At 36.7% G+C, this 24,002-nt stretch overlaps 1 protein-coding gene across 1 annotated transcript; it reads right to left on the bottom strand.

Annotated features, from left to right (window-relative positions):
* Positions 1–10,159: 10,159 nt before the first annotated feature.
* Positions 10,160–16,372, bottom strand: LOC148999136 (expansin-A23-like). Its single transcript, XM_089141435.1, has 3 exons — positions 16,327–16,372; positions 12,250–12,327; positions 10,160–10,785 (listed from the first exon to the last, which is right to left on the bottom strand). The coding sequence occupies exons 2-3, from the start codon at positions 12,320–12,322 to the stop codon at positions 10,160–10,162; spliced, it is 699 nt and encodes a 232-aa protein (XP_088997561.1). The 5' UTR covers positions 12,323–12,327; positions 16,327–16,372.
* Positions 16,373–24,002: the final 7,630 nt, after the last annotated feature.

The raw sequence follows: 24,002 nt of genomic DNA, 5'->3' as shown, positions 1-24,002 counted from the left end.
CCCTAGTGATATTATATGATTGCTTACATTGTAGTTGGGAATGGGGAATGCCCTTTGGGCATTTCTGCCATAGGATACCAAAGGAGGCGGTATGGGACGCATTCCTATGGTGCCCTTGGCTCTTTCCCGATTACTAATTTACATATTTAGGGCATGTCTAGAAGTGTTTGGTTAGGTGACCTCATGAGTACTACTACCCTTTCGGCAGGGGTATTGAAGCCGGTTAACCCGTGATGTTAGTGGTCGGGTCTCCGTATGTCAAGCAGGCCCACTATCATCATAGAGAGGTAGGGTTGCATATAATAGATAAGGGCTCATGGAAGCTCAAGACCGGTGAAATGACCCGTGAGAGGACATGGAGATCATCCTGTCCATTATATGTGGATGACCACTGGGTTAATGAATGGGGTCCAACAGATGCCTCCATTGAGGATTTCATTCATAGGTGGGAAGGTATTGAACCAACAGAGCACTAGGCGTGAGGGAAAATATCCGGACCATATGTAGTACGAGACTATATGACTTTGCATTGGGCCTAAGATTATCCTTGACACGCGCCAAATCTTATACCAATGGTGATGTGAGAGAGTGGTGACCTAATCCCCAACCATGGCTTGACAAGACTTTACACAACAACCGCGGAGAACCCAACAGACGTGCTTGAGTGCCGTGAGGGAAGAGTGATGTGACCGCCCAAAGAAGACTGGTGTAAGACTTAATGCGTGTCTACCATAGAGACTTCATGATAGAGTTAGGAGCATAATCATTCACATATCATATCATTGTCATTAATTACATTATTGATATTCATGTTATATGTGTGGTGTGGAATCTTGAGAATGAATGTGTGATATGATGTTGAGTTGACCTCACTGAGTTCTGTTGAACTCATTCCTTTTATATGTTTTATTTTCTATTAGATTATGCTGCAAGTTATGAGGACTTCTTCCAAATGGAGGATGAGTTACCAATATGTCTTCTTGAAGGAGTGATCGAAGAAGAAGTGGACGCACATGGAGCTTCATGCCAGTATCAAGACTATTCTTTTGGGTGGGATTCCATTAGAGAACTAGTCTAGTTTAGTTTTCCGCTGCGTTGAAAATTACTCTCTTTTCTTTTCAAAACTCTGATATTATATTTTTATTTTGAAGTAATGGAGGATTGTAACCATTATTTCGGTTTTGATAACTTAGTATGATAAACTTGATTTATTCTTGTCCATTTAATTACGCTATATCATGTTTTGTATGGATTTGTCACTGAACCTAGATCTTGCGGTGTATCACCCCCACGGGCATTCGGGTATGACCGGATCCGGCTGGGTGGGGTGTGACAGAAGTGGTATCAGAGCACAACACTTAGACAACTCAAGAAAGAAATGAACTTTGTAAAACAAACAATGTGAGTGATGAGTGTCTCAATTGCACCCAATATGCAAGGAAGGGTTGGGTTTATATAGGCCCAAACCACACCTCCTCACAATGGGAGAATCAATTCGCTACTAATGGAGAATCAATGGTTTGTCCCTCCACTAATGTGAATAAACCCCCTTGACCTAACCTCCCCACTACTTGGGGAAGTAACTCTCATATTCACTTCTTTGGAATGAATAGGCTTTAACCCATTCAAAGACCTTAACCCCCACTCATGGTAATGGCCATGAATGGTCATGAAGTTGAAATGAGAAATGAAGGTCAAGAGTTAGAATTTGAGTAATTCCACCATTCAAGTAAGTTCACCTCATCACCATGATCAAGACCTTTAAGACCTATGACCAATGTCATGAAGAGCCTCATAACCAAGGTCATGAAGGGCCTTCTTTACTCATGGTGCCTCATTACCACCCTTATCTCATGGTGCCTCATTACCACCCTTACCTCAAGGGTCCCACACACAAACAAAACAATTAAATAAAAGAAATGCAAAAACTAATTTTGAAACTTAACATATAGATAATATAGTTTTTAATAAAAAACCTAACAACCCCTACCTACAAATGTAGACAAAACAAATCAATGTTTCGGAATGCTGGATCTCCTACATTTGCATCTCCGTTTTCTGGTCAATCGAATAGTTGTTGAAGTAATTTCATCAACACCATTGCTGGTGTTGTTCCATTGGCCTAAAATGAAGGTGTTGTCATTGTTGGCAACTTAAGTGGGTTTTGATATGGTACAGCAACACACAAAAAGGTTCCGAGAGAAAGAATCCAATTCAAATAAAGAAAACTCAAGAATCCCGTTTTTGAGGGTCTCTGTCCAGTTTTGATCAACCTCTTCATCGGATGGTCATCCAGTGTCCGATTGAGCTGATTTTTGGAGGAGAGCTTCACGACTTCTTGATCTTCAAATCCAACGGTGGGATTGTTCATTGGAGATCTCAAAGTTAGTCCGATTTGTACGTTAAAACACTCATTGTTTAAGTCAGATAGGAACTCTGAGTTTGATTCAAACTCTGAGTTAAATTAATCTATAAAAGGAGAGCAAAAGAGGAGGACGTTTTTGAGGAGCTTGGGAATAGCGTGGAGGTCGAACCAGAAGACGTTGGTTGGCTATGGAGATCTGAAGCATGGGAATAAGAAGTCTTTTGTTTTGCTGAACAAGAAAGAAAGTGAAAGAGAAGAAAAGAGAAGCAGCAGAAGAAAAGAAGGGAACATGGTTGTATGGCTTTTTTAAAGAGAGAAAACTGAAAAAGATTGAAAAGAGAAAAAAAAGAGTTGGAGAAAAAGAGAAACAAGTATTGTTACCATGCATCTTACACAAGTTGAGGTAACCCGTATTCACAAGTGATTGTCTATTATTTTCGAGGTTATGTTTAGTGATGAAGAATCTATCTCATGAATGTAATTTGGGGAACTTGAATTATTGGTTTACATTGTGACCTAGCAAGTTGGAGCTTGTCTAGGGGGTTGGGGTTGGGATTGGTGCCCTTGTCTGAATTGCATTTTAGACTATAACAGGGATTGGTGTTCCTGGACTGTTGTAGCAGTCAAAATATCTAAGAGTGTATTGAGTAATATACGAAACCCTATGTTGGGTATTATTCCGTGGATGTAGGCAATTTGGCTGAACCACGTAAACTCTGGTGCATTGCGTTTTTGTTTATTTTTCTTTGTTGCACATATTGGAGTGCCTTGATTGCAGAGTGGTGATACACTGTCTGGTAGACCCAGCCACATTGTGGTGAATTTTTGAAGACACTGATTCACCCCCCCTCTCAGTGTCAATCTGGGAATAACAACTGGAGAATACTGGAGTCTCAGAGGAATCATCCAACAGCATAAATAGCAAGGTTTCAGCTCCAAATCTCTTTGTTTCTTGTTGTTAGAGCTTTCAATTATTTGTATTTCTTCCCCTGTAGAACATGTTACTGTTGTCTTTTGTAAATATATTATCAGTGGTTTCTCTTTTACCCAAAAGAAGTGGTTTCTCCAAATTTGTGATTGCTTCTGGCAGTATGCGTTATGCACTCAGAATACTCTTTAATGTGATTTAAAGACTGAAGGATTAGAAATGGAAAAGGATTTAAGAACAACCAATCCTTAACAATCTCAATCCACCACTTCATTAGATTAATTGGGAAAAAAATCTTGAAACATGTCTGGAACTACTAATAATGGAGCTGATTTCTATGGATTAAGAGATTTTAAAGCGGATGTTTCACTCAGAATATTGCGGCTATTTTGTTCAAATATAAGTGATAAATTCTTACAGAATTTGGTTACAAGAATCAAACATGATGAAGTTATTCTGTAGCATCATTTATTGATGCACTATTGAAGGAACGTTCGGTCTTGAAATTTCGAGATGGGAGCTGATATTGGGTAGTCATGGTGGGAAAAAAAGTGTTCAAGTGAAGCGCAGGTAATTGCAATATGGTGAAAGTGTTCTTATGTATAAATTTGGGTGGATTTTTTTAATTAAGAAAAAATTTCCAAACTTTGGAAACTTAATTACCAATCTACCCATGTCTCCTAGCAGTGGGATCTTTTAAAGAGACGTGTCAGATTTTCGTACTGATGATATCTGCACAGCTGGGAACAAAAATCCGATTTGGGCACCCCATACATTCATTTTTTTATTAATTTTTGTGATCTAGAAAAAATAAGAGCAAATTACGTGGCACCCACTATATTTGGGGTGAAACTAGTGACCACCCACTATTGTCTCATAATTACTTGGCGCCCACATGCAAATTACATGTTACGCACAGTTAAGTTTGTTGTTAAAATGGGTTATGAAATTACTCAAATCCCTTTTATTTAAAGCATTTAAAATTTGAATTTTAAATTACCCAAATGCCATCTGCGTAGGAAAATGACAATAATGCCCCCATTTTGATTAAGCAAATGACACTAATACCTTCACTGTAAATTTAGTGATTCAAAAGCTAAAGTCAAATTATGAAATGCCCCCCCCCTAAGCAAATTTCCAAAATACCCCAGCATACCCTCTCTCTCTCTCTCTCTCTCTCTCTTTGCCACTCTCCACCGCGCTGCCATCTACTCTAGCCACAACAATGATTCCATCAACTCCATCAAGTCTAGCAACAATCACCTTAGTCAGAGTGATTACATCGATTCCATTAACGCCACCTTTGCAAGTCATCAACTCCAACTCATCGACTCCATTAATATAGCCTCTGCAACTCACCCGGACCTTGCTTCTGTTGACTCCATTAAAACAACTCAGTGAAGGAATTGCATCCACCAATAAGTATTATTTTCTTCTTAAACCTCTCTTCAACTTTGCAACACTCACCACTAAAGAGGAAGGTAAGATAATGGTTTTTCTTCTTACACCAAATCACACACACAGGTGATTCGCAATGATCACCACGCTTGATGTGAGCTTCTACGACCACTGTTGTTGGTCATGTTGGGCCATTATCAGGCAACTGCACACCACACTTGGTACATGCATGATTCTTGACAAAATGCCTCTATGAGTACCATGCGATGCACCCACCCAACGCATAGATGCAGGGCCACAACTGCTACCATCACCCCATCCCCACACCCATCAGCCAAACCCTCATCCCTACCCTCAGCCCCACCGGCACCCCCTACCCTCAGCCCTAGCCCCATCCCCACCCCCACTCCCTCAGCTCCACCCCAACTCCCACCCCACTGTGAATGTATATCTCTCATCTTACTTCAATGATGTGTTCTATTGATTGAGTTTCCTATTTGAAATACAGACTTCACTACTGGCTGATTTTCCTATTTGGAATGAAAAATCCCTTATTGTAGTATATGTGCTTGATGGATGAATTGTTGTGTTGAGAGACCAATGAATGTTTGTTCTTTGTGATTGACTAAACATGATTCGATTCTCATGCACTTAGATACAAGTGTTTCTTGACTTGTAATCTCCACTCATCATGGACACAGTTCATATTGATATGAGCTGTCTATTCATCCTTCTTCACCCCTTTTAATGGTTTTGCTTTCAAATGTAATGCATTTTTAGAACCACTTCTCTTTTAATTGGAATGATGAATGTAATTGATATTATGAAGAATGATAATTGGTGTGGCATTTGTTGGTTACGTGATGGTCATTCTGTTAAATAAATAGAAATCTTTGTGCATAACATTAATGTCTTATTATATTTTGTGGCAAAATGACTAAGTCAACATAATATAAGTATTATGTGGGGAACGTAGTCAGTGTGTTCAAATGTTGTGGTGGTATATTGAGAAAGAAATGTTACTGTAAAGGTGTTGGTAAACATGAATGGTATTAAAGCATCTGCTTGAAGATCTTGATAGTTTTTAAGAAGCATTGCAATATGGTCCTACACTTTTGGAGAATGCTGCTTGAGCTGGTTGAAGAATGCTGGTTGAGCATAGATTTTGCTACCTTCATACCTTCATATATATTGTTAATCAATAAAAGTTGACTGACTAAGGTAGATAAATATTGTTGATCTTGTTATGTTATGTTTCTACAGACTTCTTATATATTGTGTGCATTTAACATGACGTCAACTTCAAGAGTCAATGATCATCGAGGTATCTATCTGAAGTACAAGAACAAGAAATGCAAATGTGGGAAGAAAGCTGTGAAAATTTTAGTGTCATTCGACCATCCTGAAATGCTTTATTAGACATGTGAAAACTTTCCTCAAGGGTGTGAACCAATTGGAGAAGCATACAGACTCAGTCAATTGCTCCCCAGTAATATGGGAGAAGAAGGATACTATTAAACTATAGAAGAAAAGAGTGAAGTAATTAGAGAATGACATCATGTTAATGAAGCATGATTAATCCTTAATCAAGAGTGATAAATCCTTCATGAAGAGTGTAGGTTTGGTTAGGTTATAATGTTTGTTATAATATTATGTAGCCGTTCATGGTCCTTGTAGGTACTTGGGGTTGGTTTTTTGGAATAGGGATGCAGCAATATTGAAGAACAATGAAGAATGTATTATAATATTATGTGGTCCAATTAGGGATGTAACCGTATTCAATGTAACCCAGGATTCTACCAAGTAGTTGCTTCAGTGTTGCAATGCAATCAATTTTTGTCCCTATCTCATTTGTATTGGTGCATAATGTGTGTTTTTGCATATCCTTTTTTAAATCTTTTACTTCCCATTCTTCTACTATCATGTGTCTTTTTGATAATTGTGGCAATGGATTATGAAAATCAATCATGTTTATATTGTTGGGTTAAAGTTGCACAGAATATTCTAATTAAAAAATTCCAAATCTTAATATGATTTGTTTATTGAGACAGTTAACTAGTTTTGGAATGATACATTTAACTCGTATCATTTTTATCTGACTTTGGCAAGTCACAATAATGGCTATTGTTCTTTCTTAAAGATGATATAGGTTTCACGCTAATCTTGGATCTTGTTAGGGGCCATGAATAAATAAGAGAGAATCATTGTTGAGGTGATGCTTTGATTGGATTCTAGGTTAAATCTAACCAGCTATTGTTCACATTTTGAATTAAAAATCTCTCTCCTCACCATGAGGAGAAACCTATCCATAGAACAATATATTTACGGCATATTTGGTGATGATTACTATTGACAAAACCCATGGTCTTTAGTCCTAAGGGGCATGGACATATATTCAAAGTGGAAGATTTTATCTTTTCTTGCACAAAGCAGATCCTTGTTTTGTTCCTAGTCTTATTAGTGTAAATGCCATCCATGTATAAGAGAGTTGTGTAAAGAGGAAATGAATGAATAATGTCCGGTTGTATGATGAATGCAATTCAAATATTTTACCTGCCCCAGCTTGTGATTGGAATGATTCTTGGAATCAACACCTTACAACCATGCTTCTTCTTCGATCGATATTTTACAAACCAACTCATCTAGTCACATAAAAGGCAACAAGAGTAGCATTAATCAACCTAGGCACACAATGAAGTAGAAAAGTGGGAGAGAAGCCAAGGAAAGTTCTGTTATACTCAAGGCTCAGCTCCACATTCCTTTAATGGGAGGAGGACTTATGATGTCTACATAGTTTTCATGGCCGCAAGCCTTCTCTTGCTGAAATTTTCTAATTGGCTCCATACAGCTGATGGAGCTTGTCGTAGGAATTCAAAAAGCCATGGCATTGTTGAGACACCAATGAATGTTTGTTCTTTTGATACTGTTCGTCGTAGGAATTCACAAATCCTTTCTTTGATGTAATATGATAAAGTTCAACAAATTTAACCACACCACAAGGATATAGTGAATAGAGAAACCATAAAAGAATTTGTTGTGATTTAATAAGCTCAGATCATACATATTATAAATAAAAAATCAATAGTGTTAAATCAGGGGTATGATTGTCAACTGGATTTGAGGTATCAAATGTGAAAGAAAAAAAAAATACAAGAGTATTATGCAGTCATTATCTACAACATATGCATTAATTATGAAGCAAATATCATCCCTTGCAAATAACATCTGGGCATCATAAATTCATTATTCCAATTACAACATGTTTCATTCCTAATGCAACAATAGTTTTACGAATAACATCTAGGCATCATCATTTTGGGGTGATGGAGCTTCTATCTAGGCTTCTTGATAAATACATAGTTCCTGATCTATTCCATGGTATTAAAATTTCCAGAGATGCCCATAAAATTTCACATTTATTCTTTGCAAATGATACATTTTTTTCCCTTCTCTTTAGAGCTAATTCTGATGATATTCTGGCTATCAAAGCCATTCTTGATTTATATTCTGACATCACTAGGCAATAATTAATATAGAAAAAAGTGGTGATTTCTTTCGTAGAAATGTGTCCAGTCTGGGAAATCTTATCTTTTATCTCTACTTGGTATTTCTGAGATGAAGATAGATGTTGTGTCCCTGGGGACTAATTTATTTCATTGAAAAGCAAATCTAAAGGTTTCCAATTTCTTCTAAATAGTAAGAGATCAAAGTCAGCTTCCTGGAAAGCCTCAGACCTATCCTTTGCTAGCAAAAGAGTATTGGTATAGTCTGTTCTTCAATCACTTCCCATGTACCACATGCAGTATTTTCGTTTCTCAAAATTTGTTTCCCCCATAAGTTGGATTCCTTGTGCCAAAGGTTTTGGTTGGGAACCCTTTGAGTAATAAGAAATTAACTCTTATCTCTTGGGATCCATGCTGTCTCTCAAAATTGGGAGGACTTGGTTTTGGATGGATTGAGGATTATAACATGGCTTTACTGCTCAAGCAAGGTGGAGATTATTAAACCATTTTGAGTCCCTGTGGGTAAGATACTAAAAGCCAAATACTTCATTCAATGTTTGACCCCAAAGTCTTGTCCAAGAGTGGATCTTGGACTTGGAACAGTTTGCAGAGTATATTGCCCATTCTTGTAGGGATGGTCCTTAGAGAAGTGGACAATGAAGCTGATACCTCATTCTGGTTTGACCTATGGGTCAAATGCAAAATTATAATTAAGTTGATACTTCTTTGAATGTTGACATTTTCCCAAGATGTGCGATTGTTGTTCAGGTGGTGAACAACCACCACACCTTGACCAAGAGCAATAATCTTCTCTTTTCACTCAAAATCAAGTTTTCTTATACACTATAAGTCTGTCTAGTTCATGTGACTCTTGGATCTCTTAACTTTCTGTTAATGGCAAATTCTAACAAATTCTCTATCAAACTGGCTGGCCAAGCTTTGTCAAAATTAAGATTGTCTACTCTTAGTATGAACTTTCAGCATGGTGGAATTTTTTTTTGGCTTTTACATATTCACCCTAAATTTATTTATTTATTTTCTCACTGAGAGATCCATGCTTCAACTCTACAAATTTTTTCTCCATGATTGCTCTTTGGGTAGGACTTCTTTTCGATGGCTTTATTCTGTTTCCATCGTTACTTGCTACTATGTGTGTTCTTTGTGCAAACTATAGTTTTCCTTAAGCAACCCTCTGACCCAAGTAGAGTTTTGATTGGTGTATCTAAATGGGTTGCCAAATTAGGCATTAGACCAGTGGATAAATGCACTTGAATTGGACCAAACAAATCTGGACCTAAACCATTTAAACAATGTATTTATGCTTCTTCATCTGATTTAACTATTATTCCGTATCCTATTTTAATGTGTGCAGGGTTTCTTAATCCACAACTGAAAAGATCTAGGCAGATACGTGGACTTTTTAGGAAGATTCCATCCAAGTAACTAGTTTGGGGTGGATAGGGACTAATATTTTTTTCGAAGCTATGATTCACTGCATATTTAGATCATGTACAACTTCCTCAATGACAGATCTAGGAGAGTTGGGGCCATGAGAAAGCCACCCTTGATCTGCTACCTAGACTAAAGAATCATGCTTGGCCTTCTAGCTTAATTGGTTTTTTGGTGGATATCTCTAATGGAACTACTTATGTTAGGTTTTCTTGCTTTTAACTGTCTCTTTCTCTTGAAATGGTTCCCTAATATGGCTATAATCTCATCCAATGGTAGTGATAGGAAGGAGTGGTCCAATACTCCATTGTGAATGTATATGACTAATGTACTTGTGAAGTATAATTACTATATTTCTCTTTCATTCCCCACCCCCACCCCCACCCCCACCCCCCAAAGAAAAAATCAACAAAATCCAATCTATTCATCACTGAAACTGAATTCTCAGGTTCAAAAAGATTTAGAGGGGGCAAAGAAATTAATTTTATGCTCTAGCTTCACAAATTCAAAAACCCCTTATTCCATTTCAAACTGCTTCCCCTCAAAGGTTTGCCCAAATTGCCAGTCTTTTGGTGCAACATCATCAGATTGCACCATCTTGCCATCACTAGTAGTCACTTGGAATGACAAGGCTTGCCCTATCAAATTTACAAAAGTTTGCCAGTTTTGACCCCAATTTCTTGTCATTTGTATCCAATCTGTATCGGAACCTTTAATCTTCATATCTGTAACATCGCCAACGCCACCAACATTGTACACCAATACCAGTATCCAGTATTGACTCCCCTTCGCATTCATTTCAAATTTTATACCTCCCTTTTCAGTGCAAGCTACACGTCGGTAGAGAACTGGAACAATGCCAGCCTTGTATTGAGCTATCTTGACAAACATGGACATGGAGAGATCGAAATGCTTCAATGGAGGGTTGCACCAGTTCCCATCAGGCTTGCTATAGTTGGGAGGGCAGAAATTAGTGGCAGTTACATGTACAGAGCCATCAATGCACTGTGATGAGGCCTTGTCACACATGATTTCAAAACAAGCACCACAAGTGGAGCCATTGTTAAAGAGCGCTGTGCTTAGAGCCGTTGTCTCTAGGCCGTATCCTTGATCAAACAGATTGCCATACCCACAAGCTCCTCCTGTTGCCAAAAGCAAAAATGAATATATCATATCATATCATATCATATCAATTACTTTCTAGGACTAACTCTCAAAAGGGAAGAGAATGTGGATCCTAATCTTCTCCATCCCACATTGCTTTTCGTCCCATCCATCCAACCTTTGGATAGGTGACATGTGGATTAGTTTAATTATAATCGTCGTGTGGATAAGGAATCACAAATTTTAGAAACGGATTGATTCCGTTTCAGCCACTCCTTCTGGTCCAATCGTTACAATTAAACTAGTCCACATGTTGTCCATCCGATGGTTAGATAGACAAGATGAAGGGCAACCTGGAACTGAGAGGATCTGGATCGAGAGAATGTTAACTTGCTACCCCAGAAAACTAAAACCTGCATGCTGCGAAATCATCATGTCATCACCATGTAAAAGCTTATATCTTTTTCCCTTCATTTGTTTTGGGTGGGGGTTGGGGGGTCGATAATCAGTGGCGGAGCCCGTTGGGACTGGAAGGGGCCATGACCCCCGGATTTTTTGAAATTGTAAATATCCTTGTTTTTTTCCTTATTTCTCTCTCTTTAAATGTGAAATACCACTATTTGACCCTTTCCAAAAAATTAAAAATAAAAATTTCAGATAAAGATGATGGGTACAAATGTCATTCATAATCTTTATTTAATGATTATCATTTAATCCCTAGTTTTAAGGAATAAAATGTTAAATTATAATTAAAAACTAACTCACGAACCATGAATTTCTCCTTATATATTCTCTTCTATTTTCATTTATATTTATTCTCTCATGAATCTCCTCTTTTATTCTTATTTTTTCTTTTCTTTTTATCTCACACGTCTCAAAAAATATTGAAGTAGTTAGCAAACTTTGAAATTTTCCTTGATCTTCTCCACTCTCTCTTTCTCAAATTATTCATTTCTCTCTCTCACTCACGAATTTTTTATTAATTCACATAATTTTTAATATAGACTCCACATTAAAATATAATAATATATTTTGAGATGGGACCTACAATGGGTCCCACATTGGCCCACATACATTTGCCCCCCCCCCATGTTCAATCCCGGCTCCGCCCCTGTCGATAATCATTTTGCATGCCAAGCTCTGTTGCAAGGGTGGCTGAGAATCTCTTTCCCCTAACTCTTGAAGAATGTTAAGAGAACCTTAGCTACCCTGCATCCTGCAGCCGTGCAACATGTAAAATGTTCACAGCATCACCATGGAAATGCTAATGCCTTGGGGACTTGTTGTTCATTTGCATGCCACGGTATGCGCTAGGGTGGCTAACATCTGTTTCCCTAAAATCAAAGAGAGAAAGAACTTCTCAGACTACCTGATTGTGTCTGTCTCTGTCTCTTCTCCAAACATTTAAATAGATAGAGAAAGTGAGGAACTGAATCCCATAATTTCATTACACCAATGACAAAGTCATGAAAAGATAAACAGGAGCTTGGGGAGATACTTACCCATAGTTTCATTGCCGGACATATCGCCATAGCACGTCGCGTGTGCAGCTTCAAAGTCGCCACCTTGGGTCATGGATGCATTGGAACCCACAGTAATAGCAACGAAAGCCATTCCTATAACCCATAACTTAGACCAACACCAAGCCATCTCTCTCTCTCTCTCTCTCTCTCTCTCGCTCTACTCTCTTCTTTCTCACCGCTCTGTCTCTGTGGACGTTGCCTTCCCTTATGATTATATCATGTATTTATCCTTAAAATGAGGTAAGCATGGGTCTTTTAAGTCTAAGAAGAAACCTTCTAGCACGTCCATATCTTTTGACATTTACTCGTCGAGAATTTCAGGAAGAAAGCACCAAAATAACTTACGAATTAATTTACTTTGTATGCAGATACTCTGGACTATTTTTGGCAAATAAATCCTGTATTGAAGATTAAATATTTATTTACTGTGCATACTGATCATAATGATCTTTTTCTTACCCAAAAAAAAAGAGATCATAATGATCCTTTGGATTTTTCTTTTTTGGTTAATAATCTTTTGGATTTTACTTGTACATAAAGAAAACCGAGAGTAATACTTTACATTGTATGGACAAGATGCTTTCGATTTGAAAAGCAGTTAAAAGTTAGGGAGAAAGGATGCTACTCGGTTGCATGGTTCATAAAAGAAAATGGAGATCAAATAGAACACACAGCGCACACGGGCAACATCCAATCTGGGGACTGGATGATCATTTTTCACCCACCCATAGGCAACCATAAGGTTGGTTTATTTAGGGAGTTCTCTTTTCGATCCTGAGAGTTACTTGTGGTCACATGCCCTATACAGTAGAGTGCTTAGCAATGTAGTAAGGGATGTGGCCAAACAGCTTTCTAATCATGGTACCGTCATGGTTCATTGTGTCGGCGACATATCGCCGACACAGGGCGATATGTCGCCATGTCGCTGGGGGGCGACACGACACCCCCAAGCGACACCGATAAAACTTTAAGTCGGCGATATATCGCCATGTGTCGGTATATTGCCGACAAGTCGATATATCACCGAAAAATTGGCGATATATCGCTAAATTTGCCATATATAACAGCCTTTCGTTTGTTTTTCGTCGATTTTTCGTTCGCTTTTTGCCAAGGTGACATAGGGCCTCTAAAAGCTCCGGGGCGGCCTCCCCGGACCCCCGCCCGCTCACCGAGGAGCGGGACCCCGTGTCCGTCGGCAACAATATGTGAAGCATGAGCCATACCCAACATAATTGTATAATGAATTGTAAACTTTAGTACATCTCTTTACTAATTATGTATTTGTGTTCTCTTTGCATATTTACATTAGTTTATATGAATTTTCCAAACTTTCAGTTTTGCTCGCATATAGCCGGACATGTGCTAATTATAAACTTTAGGTTAGGTGATGTTTTAGGTCAAAATAACACTCCCAATGTGTTTATTGAACTCAAATTAGGTTACACGTCAAATTTCAGGTCATTTTCAAATTTCTAGGTCAAAATGACCTGAAATACCCTTCGAAACAGGGGTTCGATTTTTCATCGAACCCTTGCCAAAAGTCGGGCGATTTCTGGCGACATGTCGCCCATGTCGCCGTGTAGCCAGGGTCCGACACGGCTGGCGACACGGCGACATGAGTCGACATATCGAACCTTGGGTACCGTGTGTCGGTGATAAATTAAAATATTATTTATATCGAATTTTTTCGACCGTTGAGAATCGGTTATATGAGGGAAAGTACCCAATTTCCCTTTGATTTTTTTTAAAATTTCTCTCTCCTGTCCAACTTCTCCAGAGCTTCTCTCTTATTTTTTGCACTTTTCACCATTTTGGTTTGATCTTCAACATTCTACGAGTACATCTTGTTTCGTTATTGCCGGATATCACGTTAATTCTGTCGATCAGGAGGCGTTTCGCACAGATTCGAGAGTTTTTTCATCAAACAAGTAATCATTCTTCTTCAACTAATTTTTTACAAAACACATGCTATAATGATGTTGGATGATTATGAAATTAAAGTATGTTGAATACCTTTGTAGATTGAAATTTTTTTTCGCAAAGTAATTTATTTTTTTATTTTTGTGAGTAAAAAATTATATTTTGAACACTGAAAATGATTACCTTTTAAGTGATATAAATGTTGTATGATGATAGAAAAAACATATGTGGAACTCTGTGAGCCGATCTACTGACTCACCGAATCGGAATTTTTTTTTTCACCCAATAAATAATTATTTTATTTTTCAAAAAATATTAAATATTAATAAAAATCTAAGTAATTAACCATATAGTATAACCACATTAGTCTTAGTTTTTTCGGTTTTCTATTTGCAAAATTGAATAAAATTAAAATTAAATTTTGAATCATTTATATAAATTGAATTAAAAAATACTCTCTCTCTCTCTCTCTCTCTCTCTCTCTCTCTCTCTCTCTCTCTCTCTCTCCTTTCTTAAGTAGACTCGGCTACTATGAGAAAAACAAAGCAAGCTTGTGCCTTGTTAGTGCTGCAATCTCTCTTAGGGCCTCTCTCTCTCTCTTCTTTCTTAATGGTGGCTCGATTTGTTTCTACCCTCTCTCTTCTTTCTTCCAAGAGACTGGGTTTATTTCTGCAATCTGTCTCTCAGCTCTCTGTCTCTGTTACTTCCTGTAGCACATCGAGGTGAACTATTGCAAGTCCTAGAACCAGAATAATACGATGGATTTTAAACCAAAGGTGTGATCGTAAGGTGTTGGAGTATCAGCAGATGAAGAACTATGTTCAGTGAAGCCGACAAAGTTATATCATTAACAGTGTCAATAAACCAGGGTACATTATATTATCTAAGAATATCTTCAAATACCTCGAACCCATCTTCATCACTGACAGTGGAGTTGGAGGCTCTGAATCTTGAAGTTTTGCAACCATATTTCTTTCCTGGGAAATCAAGAGAACATCATGATAGTGAGTACAAATGCCATAAGGTCAGAGAAATCACATGAAAGAAGAGGATTGTTATCAGAAAGGCATAAATTTAAAATTTGTGTGGAACTTGCAACAAAATAGCATAAAGTCAAGTTTCTACACCATTATTAACTATATCAAGTATTAATCAAACAGAAGGGGGGAGGGGAAGCACAATTCTCAAGGTGGTATATTGATGTCAAACGTGTAATATGCTAAAGAATTCAACTGCTAATCTGATTTGCATGCAAGTTTCTTTATTCATACCACACCACATGATTTTAAAGACCAGTAGTGTATTGCAATAAACATAGTGGCATGGAGATTGACAATTGCCTTTAGGTTTGGAGAATTTGAATAGAAAAATTTCGAAGATTAAGGATTTATACCAGTTTATCACTTAAATTAGAGCATTAGACTTCTGAGTGTGTCAATGCAAACAACTGAGGTATCATGGACCCATTGCCGGCAAACATCTACTTCCTTCATTTAGAAAGAAAACAAAACTGGAACTTGAGAACACTTGAACACAACAGTGAAGTGAATAAAAGTATATATTTGGTTCATATGGACCACATATGAACACAAGTTCTACAGTGAAACTAATAAAGATCTTCAAGTGGCAATATTCATACAAAATAAATGATTAACATAAACAAGTAGCCAAGTAAAAAAATACCAGATCAGTAGCTCTCTGGGTTAGGCCTTAAGGGAGGGAGTTAGGGAAAAAGGTAAGAGAAAGTGAAGCGACCTATTCAGAACTAACAGATCCACCTTCAATAGCTCAAAAATCAAGTTTTCGATATGAAATTGTAAAATCCACCGCCAGTGAACATGCGTTAACAATAATATACCAAAAGAAGAACTTGAATTGTTAAAAGGCGAGAAAGATTTCGTTTAGAAACAAAATTTCTAGGAAAATTAAACCTCTATTGTGAGGGGTAGAATTTCAACAAAAAGCCTGGAACCCTCTGGTCAATCAATATGAAATTAAAATTAAGTCTAGTGCTTCGACTGAAGCACCAGAAGTATATGGGGATCATCAGTACTCACTGTATTCATCTTCGGTAGTGTCATGGTGGCAGTATTATGAGTACGGGGGAGGAGGAGGATGGGGATGGGGAGAGGAGGCGGAGGCGGAGGCGGAGAAGGAAGAGGAGGCTTAGTAGTATTAGTAGTAGGTTGATGATGGGTTCGTGTCAAATGAGGAGGAGCATCCCAAATTTCACAAGAAGGAAGGATTTTTCCGCTGAAGAAGAGCTCATCCGTAGAAAATGGTGGTTCTTGTTCGAAGCTTGTGCTATCGCCGAACTCAAAATCGAAACTGGAATGCAAGAGTGACCCATCTGATCTCTGGCATTTTTCTTCCATAGGCACGACATCCGAGTGGCGTAGGTCATGAGAAAACGAAATTCTTGGACTCCCCCCGAGACCAAAGCAGCTCTCCGAGGCCGAGCAGAGATCGATGGCCATATCTTTCAATCGATCTTCTTCCTTCCTTTCAAATAAATCTATTTGAATATTAATTGAATAGCCAGACAGGCAAGACAATCCTTGCTGATTATTGAACAAGGTTGAAATTGCACAAAACCCCCTTACCCTTAGAACAGAAAAACAAGAGAAAGCCACGAAAAGGGTTCCAACTTCGAAAGGAGGACCGGCATTGAACACTGTAAAAAAAATATATGAGATAAATCAATAACCAAGACCCTTGAGTCAACAAATTGCTACTCCAGTAGTTTGAAATTGGGACAAGAAAAAGGAAAGCCAGAATCAAAAGGAAAAGGAAAAGAAAAAGGAGAACCTTTCAATGAATGATCGACTTTGAAAATCTCAGAGAGATTCGATCCACGAAACCCTAGAGTCGTATTGCAAATTCGCAATTCGACGAGAAAAAAAGGAACCCTAGATCCATCCAAATACTTGTATTACCATCACCAAGAATTCTCCAAAAACAGAAACCCTAGTTTCCACTTTTAGGGCTCAGCCATCTCTACTAGCGCTTTAACTCCAATCGAATTGGAACTGACGCTCCACAGTTTAGATCCAGCTCAACAAATTGGGGGGATCGAGAGACCGAGAGACTTTGAGAGAGATTGAGGGGATCGAGAGATTCTAGAGAGATCGAGCGAGAGGCTTAGAGAGATATAGAGACATTGCTGATTTAGAGAGAAATTCAGAGAGAGTTCGAGTGGGAGAGAGATTGATGGGATCGAGAGACTGACAGATTTGAGAGAGACTGAGAGAGGTCAAGAGAGAAATCGAGAGATAAATCGAGAGAGAAATTAAGAGAGGGATTAAAATTAATAATAATTTATGACTAAAATGTCCAAATTATCCTTGCAAAAATAACTAAAGAAATAACAAATAGTACAACATTATTGGTATTTTGAAAAATAATAAGGAAAAAAAATGACAGAAAAAAATTTGCGAAAAAAGAAGAGTACATGCTTTTATAATAGTAGTAAGATATAGTCTCAAATCTTTTTCACAAGGCCAGGTCTTTAAAATCTATAGTGATATGTAAGGAGTTTAGCTTGTAACCTCGAAGCAAATCATGATACATCCACCAAATGAATCTTTTTATAAAACTGTTCTATAGAGTGCAATCCACAATTTATATTTGGTAATTCAAGCATAAAAAAAATCCTTAGTATGTCCCGATAGGAAGGGTGATCTTGCAACAAAATAGGTGATCTTAAGCTTGATGAGTAAAAAAAATATTGGCAAAACTGAAGTCATTTATTTATATTTTAAATATGCTTGGCAAGAAAAGTCCCATGGATTATACATTGATATCATGTACCACTTCACAAATTCCCACTTTTGATAAGACGGACACTAAGAAATTCACATACGAAAATGAAATTATATTACAATAACACATTAAGCGTTGTTCGAATTTTGTAACCAATATGGTAACAACATAGTAAAGAAGTCATTAAAAATAATGTAAAGGACGAAGATGAGAGGATGGTAAGCCTGATATGGGGAGACTATAGGAGAGGACTTTTTTGTAAGTCAAATTGGCATATTATCACTTAAATAATGTAAAGGACGAAGAGGAGAGGCAAAGACCTTCATATTCTAATGGCTATTAAAGTAGTGGTTTTAAATGCACACGGTACCGTGCATAATAAGGAAATTATTTCATTTAGAGTAATTGATGTAAAGACTCAAATATAATCTGGTCAACTACATGAGTGGAACATAAGAAATAAAATGTACCTGTTAATACAAGCATAATTAACAACACATGATTAAAAGGAAAATGTTTTTACATCTTTGTTGCATACAAAAATACATAACAAGAAAGTAAAAAACCAACACACATAAGGAAAAAAAATCTATGATACAACATTGTGATTCGGACCAACATAATTTGAGTGTGTACGTGTTCACTAGGGACTCGCCATGCAACACCCAAATTCTTCTTGTTGATGTTGTCATATGATACTGAAGCTGTAGAACCCTCTTCCATTCTTTGAATCTCACACATCTTATCTAGCCAGATAAAAGAATTTGGATGCTTACTACCACTTGAGCACCTATAAAATCTCCGACCTGGATTTTTTTTCTAGTTCTTGAAGTCAATAGGATCATCCCTCCTTGCCCGCAGTAGCACAATGTAGGCTGTTGTTCTTTTCCAAATGAAGTTTGGCCTTCCAAATGGTAACCACCCATTGCTTCTAAAGCCCAAAATGGACTTGAGATCTTGCAAACTTTATGACTTGAACTGTAAAACAAAACAAGCACAGCCTTGTGAAAGTAAACCTGAAATAGATGACCCACCAAGAAGAATATAACTATTATTTCTACCTTTGCAGAACAAGTGAAGTTCACATCAAGGGTTATTATTATAAGTTATCTTTGAAAAAGAGTTCCCCTTATTATCACAGCCTCATACTGCCTGGTGAAGGTAAAGCCATAAGCCAAAGGTTTAAAAACTAGTCGAGATTGCAGCCAGAACTGTCATACAATCCAGTTGCATGCAGATAATAATCCCACAACAAACATAAATATTGGTGATGGAGACATCACTAAATATGCATGATAAGACTGTTATCTCCCCTGTTACCAATTAAATCCAACTGGCCACATTCTCCCATAATCAGAAGATAATCCTTCCACAATCATACAACTAAGAATTAACAACCTCAAACCCACTCTTCGATAGACTAGTAACATAAATGCGACGCAAAAGCTCAACTAATCCCAAGATTTGTTTTGAAATACGTGTATTTGCAAGCATAGATCTTAGCAAATTCATGCAGATATTCCCAGCAGTACTAGCCAATTCAAAGACATATATAATAGTTCAGACTGTCCAGAACAGTTGTAAAAGATGCAAACAATAAATTCACCTCAAGTAACTAGAATTTCTTTGACAGGTACAATCAGCACATCTTGGTCCTAGAAAATAGAGATAAGATATATAATCGTATCACAAGAACAAAAAGGTGGCAAAATTTAATTGTGAATTCCAGAACCAACTGAACAGAAACAAAATCTGTGGACATTAAGAACAAACATTGAAGCATGTGGTATCTCTGGAAACTAAAATAAGAATGGAAAATGACATAAACAAATATGGAGAAAGGGGCTTCATGAGTAAATGAGAGGGCTTCTCTTCTTCTCTTCTTCTTTGGTTTATGGATTAGTGCTTGTTAGTGGCATAGGGTTCACAGTGTACTCACTGTTATAGTCGTGTCACCAGCTTGTACAATTATCTCCCACCACCCAAAAACCCCCGTCTAGCTTCTCAAATAAAAAAAGAAAAGGACACCATATAATAGCACTCTGCCCTACTGTAGGGCCAACAGACTGCAAAGCATGCTGTGATGCAAAGATATTAATCATTTATTGACTAGATCAACCTAACCCTGCAAAGCATGTTTAAGGATAGTGCAAAGATGTTTACCATTTATTGACCAACTTAAACTATAGGAGTATTGTTCTGGTTCTGTCAAAATATCTCCAATTTGAGCAGCAATAGCATTTTTGGATAAGTTGAGATTTATAGTAAAATCCAAGTATAGTCAATGTTGCCACATCAGTTATATGTTGTCAATTTATTCAGAAGCAGGGTTTGAGGTGTTCTGTTTTTATTTAAACTTAGTTTAGGTACTGTTATGGTGTCACCAAGACTTGTTCTTAAGACAATTCTTCTACTTCATTCTTCCCTTTATGCTACTTCTGGTAGCTACAAAAAGAAACGAAAAGAAAACTTTATAATGTGATAAAAATTACGATAATGCAATGATTGGTTTATGTAACCTCCTAAAATTTCAAATTCTTTTTGGAAAAATTTCTTTTCTTTTCTGAAATTTGTTTTTTGTTTTTTTTTTTTTTTGTTTATTTTGATAAATTTAAAATAAATAAATAAAAAAAAGGAGGGAAAGAAGAAACGAGAAGAAAAAAAAAAAAATTTTTTGCGTCTGCCCCCCCCCCCCCCCCCCCCCCCCCCCCCCCCCTCAATAAAAAGAAAACCGGGGGCGGGGGGGGGGGAGGAGAAGGACGTGGTTTTTTTCCCTCCCCCCCCCCCCCCTTTTATGGGTGCCCCCCCCCCCCCCCCGGGCTTCTCCAAATGCTTTTCCCCGTGGGGGGGCCCCCAATATTTTGGGATGTTGGTAAGCGGGGAAGGTTTGGGAGCAATGATTCGGACATGATTGTTGTATTTCACAAGTTATGATCCCTTTATTGGGATAACATTATACTTTACAAATTGAACCATAACTAAATGTCATAAATAAGTGACTATTAGTTATGGGTTAATGTGAAATATTGTTACTTCTCACAAATGATCATAAATCCAATTTCACTTAAAGTGCTCAATTGAATTGGCAGTTGATGTTTTTGATGGGAAAACGTATGTGAGCCATTGTTATATAAAGGGTCCTTGAACCTAGCAAACAGATTAAGTCAGACACCATCATTCTGAGTTTGCTAGGGTTCAGAAGAATCCTTTAAATCATTTTATTATATCTGCAAAAACTTTAGTAGGATCAATGGCAGGAGGTATATAAAAGACATTCGCTTCCGCATTTGTTTTATCATATGAATTTAGATTTTCTTGCTTATAATTTGTTTAACAACTAACATTTGGCATCAGAGCCTTTTTCTAGTATCTACCTTGATCCAAGGATGTCATGGTTTTTGACATATCTATGATGATATTTCAAATTTTCACAAAAAAAGAGAGTTTATTAAGTAAACTCTAATGAATTTATATGTATATTTGTACTTCTACATCATGTTTTTCTTCTTCTAATTATCTTTACCCAATAGGGATTGATTGATATTAAGCTATTAGAGTTCCCTCCTTGTTTAAGAATTAAATTATTTAAAATCCCTTCTAATGCTGTAATTTTTGTATCATTAAAAGTTTCCAATTTGAAAATTATTGAAGGGAAATAAATAAAAAAAAAAGGGGTAAGAAAAGGTATTACGTTTGAATACATTCATTATTTAATTTGTTATTTATTGAAATCCTGGTTAACTGCAATTATATATATTTGACAAAAAATAATTAATAATAATAAATTATATTCATTTTCTTTTATTCTTAAATTAAGGAGAGAAATGAATAATAAATGAAGATACTTATGTTCATTTATTTATTTTTAAACTCTCTAGAATATGTTTAATATTATTAATGATTTGTCACTTAATGAATATTTCTTGAGCATGATTACATGATTTATTGTTGTCATTGGAGTTCATTTTGAATCTAATATTTCTAATATTTGCATATTGGAACCAATATTTATCAGTTTATACATGATGAAATTATGACTTTTATTATTATGTGTAATTATCTAATTGTATGCAATTTCAGTGTATGATTCTATTGATGCATGCAATTTTTATATATGTAATCATACATGAAATCCAATGTCATGTGATCAATATAATTTGACTAATTAAAGATTAGCCACAGCATCTTTAATTATTTAAATTATATATTAAGAATCTCTAAATCGCATAAGGTATATGACATTCATTGTAATTAATATATTAATATAATGGAATTTATCCCACAAGAACTTCTGTTATATTAATTTGATTAATTAGGATGATACAACAAATTATATTTCTTAATTTACCCACAGGAATTGAGAAAATGAACATGATTTATTGGTTTCATCATTAAATTAATATGGATCTATTTTAGAAAATCTAGCCCACAGGTGGTTTTTGTATATTATTTGATTCATATTCTTCCTTGATTTACATTGGTAAATTATGATTAATATTTATTTTCCTCGAGTCATTGATGTAAGTGTGTATATTTTATTTATGCAGTTCCATTACCTATGAATATGTCTGATATTAAGTGTGATGTTCCTGAACTAAAGGGTGACAACTATAAGGTTTGGAAAGAGTTGATTCTCCTTCAATTGGGGTGGATGGACATTGACTATCCCATCCGGAAAGAAGAACCACCTACAGTTACTAATACTAGCACTAAGGAAGAAAATGATCTTTATGATCGCTGGGAGCGGTTCAACCGCCTTAGCGTTATGTACATAAAAACCAAACTTTCTCCTAGTATCCATGGTTCTGTTGAGAGGCATACTAAGGCTAAAGAATTGTTGAAAGCTATTGATGAACAATTTGAGTCTTCTGAAAAAGTACATGCCATGACCCTAATTATGCAACTGACATCCCTACGGCTCACTAGTGTAAGAGGTGTGCGTGAACACATCATGAGGATGAGGGACATTGTCGCTCAGCTCAAAAATTTAGAGGTTGATATATCTGAGTCCTTCCTTGTATACTTTATTCTAAACACTCTTCCACCGCAGTATGGACCTTTTAAAATCTCTTATAACACACATAAGGAGAAATTGTCAATTAATGAACTCATGACCATGTGTGTTCAAGAGGAAGGCCGACTGACTATGGAGTTAGGGGAAAGTGTTCATTTGGCCATACAAGGAAAGTTCAAAGGGCAAGGCAAGCAGAAGGGAAAGGGTAAAATGCCACCCCAATCTGACATTAAGAAGGAATCCAAATGCTTCTTCTGTAAAAAGAAGGGACATATGAAGAAGGATTGTGCTAAATTTAAGGCCTGGCTCGAAAAGAAAGGTATTTATATCTCTTGTGTTTGTTATGAATCTAATATGATAGATGTAAGTCATAACACATGGTGGATTGACTCTGGGTCTACAATCCATATTTCGAATTCCTTGCAGGGTTTTCTCAACCACAGGAAGCCAGTAGGAAATGAACGATGCATCTATTCAGGAAACAAGATGCAATCGCATGTGGAAGCTATTGGAACTTGCAGATTAGTTCTTAGTAGTGGTTTTGTCTTAATTTTAGAAAAGACCTTTTATGTTCCAAGTTTTTCGAGAAACTTGATTTCTGTTTCAGCACTTTTACCTTTGGAATATTCCTTTAACTTTTCAGATTCATTTTTTAGTTTATCATATAAATTTGAAATTGTTGGGAATGGTACCTTGTCTGATGGTCTTTTTCACATTAATTTGCAAGATAATACCAAATGCGATGCGATGCATGTTCATGTTAATGCTGGTATAAAGCGATGTGTTATAAACGAGGAATCTTCTATGTTGTGGCATCGTAGATTAGGACATATTTCCCTAGAGAGAATTAAAAGGCTAGTAAAAGATGGAGTATTAAGTACTTTAGATTTTACTGATTATGATACTTGTGTGGATTGCATAAAGGGAAAGCAAACCAACAAGTCAAAGAAGGGTGCCAAGAGGAGTACAAATCTATTAGAAATCATACATACAGACATTTGCTGTCCAGATATGGATAGTCAGAATTACTTCATCT

The sequence above is a fragment of the Hakea prostrata genome, unplaced genomic scaffold, assembly GCF_041222555.1.
Source record: "Hakea prostrata isolate BN-2017 unplaced genomic scaffold, UWA_Hpros_2 contig_35, whole genome shotgun sequence".
Lineage (NCBI taxonomy): Eukaryota > Viridiplantae > Streptophyta > Magnoliopsida > Proteales > Proteaceae > Hakea > Hakea prostrata.
Note: the sequence above shows the minus strand (reverse complement) of the source record. Positions and strands in the feature narration are given on the sequence as shown.

Coding starts and splice junctions, on each gene's coding strand:
- LOC148999136 (XM_089141435.1), bottom strand. CDS start 12,322: ATGACCCAAGGTGGCGACTTTGAAGCTGCACACGCGACGTGCTATGGC. Junction 10,786..12,249: donor GTCCGGCAATGAAACTATGG/GTAAGTATCTCC, acceptor TTTTGGCAACAG/GAGGAGCTTGTGGGTATGGC.